This window comes from Chenopodium album, chromosome 7, assembly GCF_948465745.1.
Source record: "Chenopodium album chromosome 7, dcCheAlbu1.1, whole genome shotgun sequence".
NCBI classification, from domain to species: Eukaryota; Viridiplantae; Streptophyta; class Magnoliopsida; order Caryophyllales; family Amaranthaceae; genus Chenopodium; species Chenopodium album.
The window spans coordinates 68637269-68648945 of record NC_137840.1 but is presented as its reverse complement, the minus strand read 5'-3'; the positions used below and the strand labels follow the sequence as shown (position 1 = coordinate 68648945).

The 11677-nt window shown below is 35.4% G+C and overlaps 1 protein-coding gene and 1 long non-coding RNA gene across 2 annotated transcripts; both read left to right on the top strand.

Annotated features, from left to right (window-relative positions):
• The first annotated feature begins 4644 nt into the window (after positions 1-4644).
• On the top strand, positions 4645-6425 carry LOC145640575 (uncharacterized). Its single transcript, XM_081691827.1, has 2 exons — positions 4645-5540; positions 5636-6425. Exons 1-2 carry the CDS (start codon positions 4645-4647, stop codon positions 6423-6425), a joined length of 1686 nt encoding a protein of 561 aa, XP_081547953.1.
• Positions 6426-8496: 2071 nt separating this feature from the next.
• LOC145638220 (uncharacterized) lies at positions 8497-11084 on the top strand. The gene is made up of 3 exons (XR_014114633.1): positions 8497-8949; positions 10684-10749; positions 10882-11084. It is a non-coding gene; the product is annotated as an uncharacterized LOC145638220 (long non-coding RNA).
• Positions 11085-11677: the final 593 nt, after the last annotated feature.

Here is an 11677-nt window from a genome sequence, read left to right as displayed (position 1 = left end):
AATGGAATTCTGTGTTTTCATAAGGATTTCATGATATTATTCAAGTAAAATAGCAAGTGTATTAGGACTTACGAGTATAGAAAATTATATTTTATTGTGATATATATTATTCACATAGATTTTGATGTTATTAAGGAAAGGAAAGTTAAATATCTGATATCTTTAGATACTTATGTTATCCAGTGATAAAATATTACTTGTTTCAATTCCTATGTTTATTAGGAGTAGAAAAGTTGAATTGTTATTCTATATATAATGATAGATGACAAGCTTAAATTAAACTAAATTAACTCACTAGTCTCTTCTCAATTTCGAAATCAATTTTCTATAAAAACCCCTTCTATCGCCTAAAACCAAACCAAAATACCAAACATAAAATCATGTCGATGTCATTGTTTGAACTCGAAAAGTTAACCTCACACAATGATTCTGGCATTAATATACCTTGCGGCCATAAGCAACTTTTGCCTTGTTCTTCGTCTTCAAAGGAACTCAAAATTCGATTAATTTTCGAGAACCATGAACGCTTAGTTTATCATCATAAGAATGGTAGACAATTGTTGGGTTTACGCTATTTAAATAGCAACAGTTACCTCTATGCTAACCCTTTTTGCCGTTATTGCCAGATTGATATTGAAAGTTTTATGGGTATAAGTTATGTGTATAAAGGCAATTCTCGTACAACGGTAGAATTGAGGTCAGAGATAGAACGTCTTAACAATGAGGCATGGAATAAAGTACAAGAGCTCGTTAAAAGCGATGCAGACTATATTGAGATGATATATGATTATAAGACTACTTTCATCAATTTAATTAGTTACAGATTTTGTGATGCGGACGAGTTTAGTGCGTGGATTGCCGCCGGTAACTATGTTTATATAAATAAAATAACGGCTGTTGAGGGAATTGAAAAGGTTATTACGGAAAAAGAAGAAGCATCGTGGTTGAAGTTCACCGATGAATACCATGACTACTTGTTTTGGAAGGATATCAATGATATAGATACCACTTGTGCTATTTGTTTTGGAGAATTGTTAAGGAATGAGGTTGAAAATTATAATCGTGAGGCTTATATTGATCCTAATATTCGGGTTTGCTTATTTGCAATTGAAGAGTCACTTAAATCGATTGTGAGATTACCATGCAATTGCAAGCATTTGTTTCATGAGCCCTGTGTTCTCAAATGGCTTTATCAATATCCGGTGTGTCCTATTTGCTGGTATCATATACCGTCTCGTCATCTTCCCTATAATATGTGATTTTAAAGAAAAATTACAAAGTTTGTTTGTTTTTTAGGCATTATCATTGTACTGTCAAATAAAATACTACGTATAAAATTTCTTTTAGCAATGTATTCTGCTACTAATTAATTTTCAATATTCATATGCCGTGTTCTTCCCAATTTAAAGTTACTCGTACTAGATTATTTGTGATTTAGGCATTATCAATGTAAATTTCTTTTATTATGTTATTCTTAGCTTGAGAGTTTGAGATAATTATTAATTACAATCCGCTAGACTTTTTCTTTCTTTTGTAGAAAGTATAAATTGAAAAATAAATCGTACTCCGTATGATTTTTGTCCTTTCATAAAAATTTTAATAACAAAGTTTAATAATTAATCACATTTACAGAGTATTTTTCATGATTACTAGGTTATATTCTCTCAGTTTTAAAATAATTGATTTAGACATGTTTGTATGAATTATAGTTATCGGGCCTAGATTATAAAAGCACACAAACCTTTAATTTTTGGATCCATCTTAATAAATATAATATGTCAAATTGACTAGAACAACACAAACTATAATTCGAGTGTACAACCTTTGGAGCTTGGTGTGGGTGTTGTTAATGACATAAATGATTTCCGACAACATAATTACAAATTTGTAAAACGAGACATTTACGTTATTTTTTGTCACTTCTTAGCTTAATTTGGAACCTTAAAAAAAAAAAAATTAATCCCTAAACCTTACTTGAACAATTTTTGCAGCAAAAGGAATAATTGCATGCAAATCAATACATTTTTTAACACACAAAACGAGGCACTTATGTTAATTTTTGTCAAATTCCAGTTTAGTTTGAGTCTTAAATAACCCTATCGACACATTTTTTTTGGCATGCAAAACGAGGAAAAAAAATTAATGAGTGACCACTAATGGAACTATATTAAAAAAAAAAAAAAAAAAAAAAAAAAAAAAAAAAAAAAAGATTAGGAGCAAAAATCATCTGAACTTAAGGGACACAAATCATCAGTCAACACTCCATACTATTTTAGCTTTTCCTTTGTTCTGAGTCTTCCCCAAGCAGCCATTCAAGTAACAAATCGAAGCTTCTCTCTAGAATTTCTCTCTCTATAATTTCTCTCTCGACTTAATAGGTTACCCTTGTGAATCACTAGGGATTTTCATCACACCCCGGGGTGTGAGGACCTTGGGAATTTGCTTTGGTTGTTTATTAAGTTGTTTTCTTTAACACTTTACTCTTCCTTCAATGGAAGAGAATATTCGTATATCTACAATAAATTCACCGACGATGAATTCGGCTATAGAGGATACTACTATGGAGGACTGTCATGTGAACGCTCCTATTTCGCCAGTTTCGAAGACCAAATCTACTGTCTCTGCCCCTATTTCCTTTAGGGAAGCAGTTGCATCCTCTTCACAATGGTTTAGTGAAGCACGTAATATTGCTGTTACATCTCTTGATTGGGAAGACCTCCTAGAGGAATTGCCTAATTCGGATTTGGCGGTGCAATTTACTCCTGAAACTTTGAATAGGCTTCGTGAGCCTTGGAAGTTAACTCTTATGGGTCGTTGTTTAGGTTTAAATATTCGACCTTCCTTCATGGCTTCACGTACTCGTATCATGTGGAAAGTCAAAGGCTCGTTGGAAACAATTGATGTAGGTAACAACGTTTATCTATTTCATTTCTCATCTTTGGATGATTACGAGCGTGCTTTATATAATGGAGGCCCTTGGTTTATCCTTGATCATTATCTAGTTATTTCTCGATGGAAACCAAATTTTAGATCATCTTCTACAATCTTTGATATCATGTCTGTTTGGATTCGATTTCCAGAATTACCAGTGGAATATTATGACAAGGAAGCCCTTTTCCAAATTGCTAAGAAGGTTGGGGTGCCGATTCGGGTTGATTATGCAACGGATAAATTGTCACGTGCTCGTTACGCTAGAGTATGTATTGAAATTAACATAACCAATCCCCTTGTTACCAAAGTCTGGGTAGGCGGTGAATGGCAATATATTCAATATGAAAACATTCATTCTCTCTATTTTTCTTGTGGAAAAGTTGGGCACCTCTTGAAGGATTGCAAACAAATGTCCTCTTTGGGCCAGACTGAGAGTCTACCAAATTCAAGCCCACCTCTTGAGGTTTCTAATTCGGTGGAACCCACGAATACTGTGTTGACACCAAACTCTACAGTTATCAAAAGATTTGAGGTGGGTCAGTCATCTAAGTCTAAAGTAGGGGCCCACCCTGGAATTTCAGATGGCCAAACTGATGAATATGGCCCATGGACCTTGGTAACAGGATCCAAGAGGACAAGGAATAAAGTACAATCCATTTCCAAAAATAGCGCCAATATTCCTAGTGGGAAGTATAAAAACCAGAGTACAAGAGTTCAAAATCAGAAGCAATTGAACTCTGGCATTAAATCAGCTCCAGAACCTAGGCATTTATGGAAAGCTCTTGAAGATGAAAATTTTGAAGATGAACAGTCCCATGGTGATACTGTTCAAAATTTATTGCCACCTAATACTTCCCAGTGCATTAAATCCAGTGTGTCTCTCCCACCCTCTAGTTTACACACTAAGATTTCTCCAACTCAGCTTGTTCTGCCTACTTCTACTCAACCTCAGAAAGAATTGTCAGAAGGAAATCAGCTGAAAGATATTGTCACTCCAGTTTTACCAAATTTGCACTCTTCACCTTCTCGTCTTTTATCGTTAAAAGAAAACTCCTCTCTTGAAATAAATACCCTCACTACCTCATTAACTCCAATTTGTACTCCTTCTTTTGAACCAAATACTGTCACATCAACTCCATTTTCTTCAGACTCAAGCTTCTCTAAAAATGGAAAACAAGGAAATTGTCACCCCTCTGTCGTTAACAATGACTCAACCGTCCCCTCCGTCTCTTTCTCGGTCGATACCTGTGTGGAAACCAGTTCCATGTCGACCACCCCCCATTCCAGCCCTCCCTCCAAACCTCACCCCTCCACCCAACTCCAATCCACCATCACCACCACCAATCAACTTGAACCAACCACCATTCCAAACCTCACCCCCCCCAATCTCTAACGTATCACTTCCAAGGACCATCTCTGGTCTAGAATTGGACTTACAGGGCCCAGCCACCTCAGCAACCAACTTTGACACTATTTCCTCTAGTTCCGAGACCAATTTGCACAACAATTTGCATTCCAACGACAACCTCTCTGCAGATGACATCTGCCATGGTAGCCTTGGATGCCCTGAGGAGACGAGAGGAAGAAATGCCTCCTCATGCTCGGATGAGCCTATCTCTCCATTGGCCATCTCACGAGAGACTCTTACAGTTTCGTCGCATGCACGAAAATCTACCAATTCTTCCCTTGCAGTGCGTCACAGAAGGACAAAACATGTCTCTTCCGGGTCGCCATATGGCGATTTATCAATCTCAAAAGGAAGTTCTGGGAATTCAAGCTCAAGTGTTATGCATGGAGGATCCATCATTAGTCCCAGTGCTGAGAAGCTACATCTCACCCATCAAAGTGGAGGACATCCACGGTCTGGGGCTATGGAATCGTTGGAAGGATTGGGAGGCCTTCTTCCTTCCCCCAAACCATCTTCCAGGTGATATCCCTCGTTTATCCCCACAAAAACCTCTTCCTGATTTTAAAATGAAGTTTATTATTTGGAATGTTAGGGGGGTGAATAATGATGATTTTTTATCACATGCTTGGGATTTGGTTAGGACTCATAAGCCTGATATTTTAGCTTTGCTTGAAACTAAGTGTGATCAGGGGAAAGCCTCTAACCTTAAGAGGCAGTTAGGGTTTCATGATCATAGAGTCATTCCTTCTAAAGGAACCAAAGGAGGAATTTGTGTTTTTTGGAAGTCTTCTGTGGATCTGGTTTATTATACTGATGATGATCATAAGTTCCATTCGTTGTTCAAGTTTCAAAACCATCATCCAGAGATTCTGATAACTGGGATGCATGCTCCTAGCGTTCCAAGAGAACGACACACTTTCTGGAATGACATGCAGTCCAATCTTCCTCCTTCTACTACCCCTTGGTTAGTAGTTGGGGATATGAATGAGGTTGTATCTCAAGGGGATAAGCAAGGAGGTAGACCTTTTCGATCTTCTCAGTGTAGATATTTTAGTGATTTCACTAATGCTGCTGGATTAATGGATTTGGGTGCTGTTGGTAACCCTTATACTTGGGATAATGCAAGGTTTGGCAGGCGTTTAATCAAACAAAGGCTTGATCGAGCCATTGCTAATGCTGCTTTTGTGGAAGTGTTTCTCAAGTAAAAGTTACAAACTTAGTTAAAACATATTCTGATCACAATCCTCTTCTGATTAGTTTATGTAATGAATCATCTAAGGGACCTTTCCCCTTTAGGTGTAAGGAGGTGTGGTTGCAGCATCCCTCTTTTAAGGATTTTTTTGTTTCTCATTGGAAACAACATTCTCATTCTATTCCTTTTTTGGTGGGCAAGGCTAATTTTCTTTCTAATGTTTCTGATTGGAATTCCAATATTTTTGGCAATTTAAATAGGAAGAAATCAAGAATCCTAGCTAGGCTTAATGGTATCCAAATTTCCTTATCTAAGAGACACTCTACTTTCCTTGTTAATCTAGAGTATTCTTTTATCTCTGAATTGAATTCTATTTACAAGATGGAAAGAGTAATTTGGGCTCAAAAGGCAGGTATTAATTGGAGGAAGTTTGGAGACTATAATACTAAATACTTTCATATCCTAGCTAAGGTCAAGAAAAGTAGAGGGAAGATAGTTGCTTTGAAGAATTCTGATGGTGTTCTAATAGATGATGTTTTCCTTCTAAAGACCTTAGCAAGATCTCATTTCATTGCTTTGTTTTCTAGCTCTTCTCCTCCTCCTTTTTCATCCTTACATACCCCCCATATTGTGTCTCTCAACTCAGCTGAACAATCTATGCTTTCTGCCTTGCCTGATTTGGAAGAAGTAAAATCAAATTTATTTAGAATGGATCTAATCAAGAGCCTTGGTCCTGATGGTATTCAGCCTCTTTTTTATCAGCATTTTTGGAATGAATTGGGTGTCCCCATTCATGAGTTTATAGAAACCATCTTTAGTACTTCTTCTATCCCTGATAATGTCAACATTCCTACATCTCTCTTATTCCAAAGAAAGATCAGCCTACTTCAATGACTGATTTTAGGCCTATTGGGCTGTGCAATACCATTTATAAGCTTGTGACTAAAATCATTTCTTCAGGGCTTAGGGGTATTCTTCACAGAGTTATCAGCCCATTCCAGTCTAGTTTTATTAAGGATAGGTGTATGGGGGATAATATTATCCTTATCAAGGAGGTTGCTCACCTCTTTCATAAATGTAAAAAAGGGAACAATCTTATGGCCTTAAAATTGGATTTAGCTAAAGCCTATGATTGTTTAGAATGGTCTTTCATTTCTGATACCCTTTCTTGTTTTGATTTTCCAACCCCTATCATCCAGTTGATTATGCATTGTATCTCTTCCCCTCAGATTTCTGTTCTTTGGAATGGAGAGATTACAGAGAGTTTTAAGCCTTCTAGGGGTATAAGACAGGGGGATCCACTCTCTTCTTATCTATTTGTTTTGTGTATGGAGAGACTTTCTCTTTTGATTGAGGATAATGTTAAGGGTGGGACTTGGAAACCTCTTAAGATTTCAAAAAACCATTCTCTTTCACACTTATTCTATGCTGATGATGTCTTTCTCTTTGGGACTGCCAATGTCCAAAATTTATCCAACATGTTGAACATTTTAGAGGAGTTTGGAGTCTTTTCTGGCTTAAAAGTTAATGATCTCAAGTCTAGTATTATTTTTCCAAGAAAAATGGATTTTAATATTAGACATCAGTTAGCCACCCTCTGTCATTTCAAGCCTAGTATTTCTTTTGGGAAATATTTAGGTATTCATATTAGTCATAACAGATTAAAGAAGGGGGACTACTGGGAGTTACTTGATAAGACCTTAGATAAGATAAAAGACTGGCAAGCAAAATTGTTAAATATGGCAGGAAGATGCACTTTAATTAAATCTGTGTTAAGTTCATATCCTGTTCATGCAATGCAGCATAGTCTCTTGCCTGCTTCCATTTTATCTGAAATAGAAAGGCAGTGTAAGAGGTTCCTTTGGAATAGAACTGAGTCTCTTAGGTACACTCCTAGAACTAAATGGGGAAATGTAACCATTCCAATCTCTATGGGAGGGTTAGGATTAAGATCTTTAAAGGATTGGAACCTTTCTTTCATGGAAAAATTAGGGTGGCTTTTCTTAACCAAACCTGATAAGTTATGGGTGCAAATCTTGAAAGATAAATATGCAAGAAGAACTAATCTTCAAGACTGTTCTGCTAATTCTACCCAATCTCCTATGTGGAGGGACATTTTAAAGGGGAGGGATCTCTTATTCAAAGGGATAATTTCTAGAATAGGTAATGGGGAAGACACTTCCTTATGGTATCATCATTGGGTGGGATCTGAACCTCTTTACAAAGTTATTCCTCACATTCCTCAATCTAAATGTCATAGGAGAGTTTCTAATATTATCAGGGATGGAAAATGGCAACAATCTGCTATCAGACATCTCATTCCTGATCATATTTGTACTTCTATTCTATCCACTCCCTTCTCTATCACTGATCCCAAATCCTCACCTGATGGAATAAGATGGGTGCATCATGTTTCAGGTGCTTTCACTATCAAAACAGCTTATTTTCTTTCTAAAAACCCAAGCCCCTTTTCTTTACCCTTTGAGTTTAACTGGAAGTCTTTTTGGAAACTCAAAGTTCCCTTCAAATACAAAATGTTCATGTGGAATTGTCTACACTCTATCCTTCCTTCTGCCTCCTTGTTAGCCTCCAAATTTCCAGGCTTTGATCCTATCTGTCTTAGATGTCAGTCGAGTCCTGAAACTTTTATTCACCTTTTTAGAGACTATATTCCTGCCAGCATTCTCTGGAAAATGATTCTTCAGAAGCTAAAACCTCCTCCTTCCTTCACTACTGCAAAGTTGGCCTAATGTAACACCTTGTGGTAACACTTTATAAGTCAAGATATAAATAGATATTTAAGTAACACTTTTGTAACACTTAGATAGTAGGTAGCACTTGTATGTGTAACACATATGTAATATGTAACACTTCAAAGTAACACTTTACATAGAGTAACACTTTCATGTATCACTTTGAGTATGAAAAGCAGTTATACAAAAAGCACTTTACATAGACCCTTGCCTAACTCTGCTTTCACTTTTTCTCCAAGCTCTCTATCTTTCTGTCTCTCTTCCTTCTATCTTTCACTTTTCCCTCTTTTCTCCATCCATTTATGCTATTCACACTTTCCATCTCCTTAATCAATGGAGAGGCTCAAAAGTCTCTCTGAAATTTTACCCCAATCTTTAGATTCTTACTCCTCACCAAACTCTAACTTCTTAACAAGAATTGAACGACCAAATCCAAACCCTAGTGTCCGACTCAATCGATCCATCAAATCGCAAAATGACCGATTATACAGCTAACGGGATCAATTCGGCGGTGAAGAAGAGACGGCGAGCCGTAGAAAACGCCGTCTTCGTATAATGGAGTTGCTGCTGCCGGAAATCCCTCCCTCTCTTTTCAATTTTTCGCTCAACAGATCCCTAAATTTCATTCTCACTCTTCAATTTCCATTATGGAGCTGGTGTTGCCGGTTAGATTTCCTCTCCTGTTCTAATTATATTGCGTTTGAAATTTGATAATTTTTGGAGTATTTGATTTATTGTTCTGTGATTCACATTTTCGAAATTAACCCGAATTGTAATGTGTGTGCATATTTTCATTATTAAATGTTGTTTGTGCTCTGAATTCTTACATTGTGTAGCTCAATCGAGCTTGAAACTGTTTTTTTTTTTTTTTTAATTTATAGAATTTTGAGTGTTGTAGATGAAATTGTTTAAGAATGTTAAATATTTGGAACTTGAGTGATGCATTCTTTATATTATCATAATACTATTACAAAATGATGTGACGATGCTGTGAAATATTGATTGAATTTGGTTTCGAAAATGTTAAAAGGCGGATTATATATGTATGACATTATGACTACTGTTTTTGGGGAAAGATGACTAGATGAGAATAAGAAGGATTTGTATCATTTGCTTGTTTTATGAGACAAACTGAAGAAGCAGCTTGCTGCTTTTCGTGTCCTATTAATGGATAATTATTCTTCTAATGAAGAACCAATCATTAAGATGCTTTTGTATTGCTTCTCCTATTTCTAAATTTGCTTACTTTTATTTACAAGGTAAAGTCATTTTACACTTATTTAAGAGCTCAATTTTTGTTCAAAGTGTATTGTAGTAATTATTTTGAGATTATAGTTTAGAATTTAACGCTTTATTGATATTGTCAATGGTAAATTTGGCAATGATGTATCTGTGCAAGATACCTTATGTTTAGTACTACTTTGTATTTCATTTATGCATTATTTAATGGATTATGAAGAACTTATGTATTCTATAGAGTGTGTTATATTGGTCATCAAATTTGCATATGCTTGTGCATAAATGTTCTAAGAAAGCACTAGCAACAGATTTGTTAAATTAGAATCTAAAATGTCCTGCCTGCTACTGTTGAACATAGAAATATTCTTTGCCATTAGATGAGAAGCCTGTTAAGTCAAATTCAATTGTTAAATTTCAGATTTTGTAGATTTTATAATTTTTTTTGAAGCCATGATTTATGTAATTTAATTGTTGCATGGGTAAGCTTGTATTGATTCTATACAGAAACTGATTTAGGATAAATGGTTGTTGAATGTTGGTTGTGAGGTGTATGTTGGCTGCTGGATCAATGTTGTGTCTAACCGGGCTTGGTTCAGGGTCTAGGTCTAGAATTTATTATTTCAAGTTAACATATGGGTTTCTGAACTCTGAAGTTTTATGGGCTTTCCTAGTCTGGCTTGGTTTCAATTGTTTTTAAACTGGTGGCAATGCTTAGAGAAGCCTCCCACTATTGAGATATTCTTCTTGGAATATACACTAGTATATTCTCTTGATTATTCTTACTCCACTCACCTCTATCTCTGACATTCTTTCTTGAATGATTATCTAAGCTCTTCATTAATGGCATTTAAGCACTCCAACAGCAGGTGCTCGCAAAAGAGTGGCTTGAAGTATGATCTCGATCAATGCTTGTCACGTGGTTCTTGAACTGGAGTCTCTTCCTTTTGGATTAGTTTTTGGGTTATATATCCATTGATCAATTCAAAAATTATAATCTTGCTAGAGTATATTCGAATTCAACTTGTCTCTTATATCTGTATTATATCAGCAATAAAATTTGTTCATAATTCGGGTAAATGACTTGGTAAAGGTGTTATGTTTGATACTTTTTCACCCTTTAATTAATTGGTCTTCAAACTTAATTTCCTTTTTTTTGGCAGGACATAACAACCCTATATCTATTACTCTTTGTCCAACCTACTAACAAAACATTTGAAGTTATAAAGGTGAAATTTTTTTATTCTTAATTGCTGCTGTCATTCTGAACTTTGACTAAGATTGTAGTGATACTTTTTCACCCTTTAACTAGTCTTCTAACTTAATTTCCATTTTATTTGACGAACTTTGTAATGATCAAGGATGTGACTCCAATCCCAACCGCCAGTACTTGCAAAAAGGGAAGCATCGAAGGAAGGAGTTGAGGAGATTGTGAATGATCATGGCCTAGTTCAGCATTGCTGCTACTTATGTTGCGCTTTACTTCTACCTAGCCTTAAGCATTGTAAAAAAAATTTAATATTTTTTGTTTGATGAAATTGTAACACCACAAGCATTTATTAATAAAAATACCTTAGTTTATATATAATGAATTTTTTATTGATTATTATTTTTTTAGGCATAAAGGGCACCGAATTAAGGAGAAAACTAGTGCCCTTAAAGACCCTTGAATTGGTGTCCTTAACCTCTGTCATGGGCAACCCCAAAAAGGCACTGGTTCAAAACGGGTGCCCTAAGTTGGTTTTGATAATAATAATAATATGTGGCACAAAAAAAAAAAAAAAAAAATGTTACCTTACAATTAATAAAGTGTTACATTTGTTTGCAAAAATTGATAGATAATGTTGAATATAGTGATACTATACGTCAAAGATGATTTAAAAAATGTTACCCTAATAATCAACAAAGTGTTACATTAATTCACAAAAGTGATACATAATGTCGGATAAAGTGTTACTTTATTATTGAAAAGTGTTACTAAAAATGAGTAAGTATTACATAAGAAATAAAAAGTAACACCTTAAAAATGATACTAATAGTATTAAAAATTGTTACATAAGTGGGTTTATAGTAACACATTTAAAAGTGTTATTATACACTACCCAAAATGTTACATAAGACCTTAGGTAACATGGGCGGATGTATCACCCACTAAAG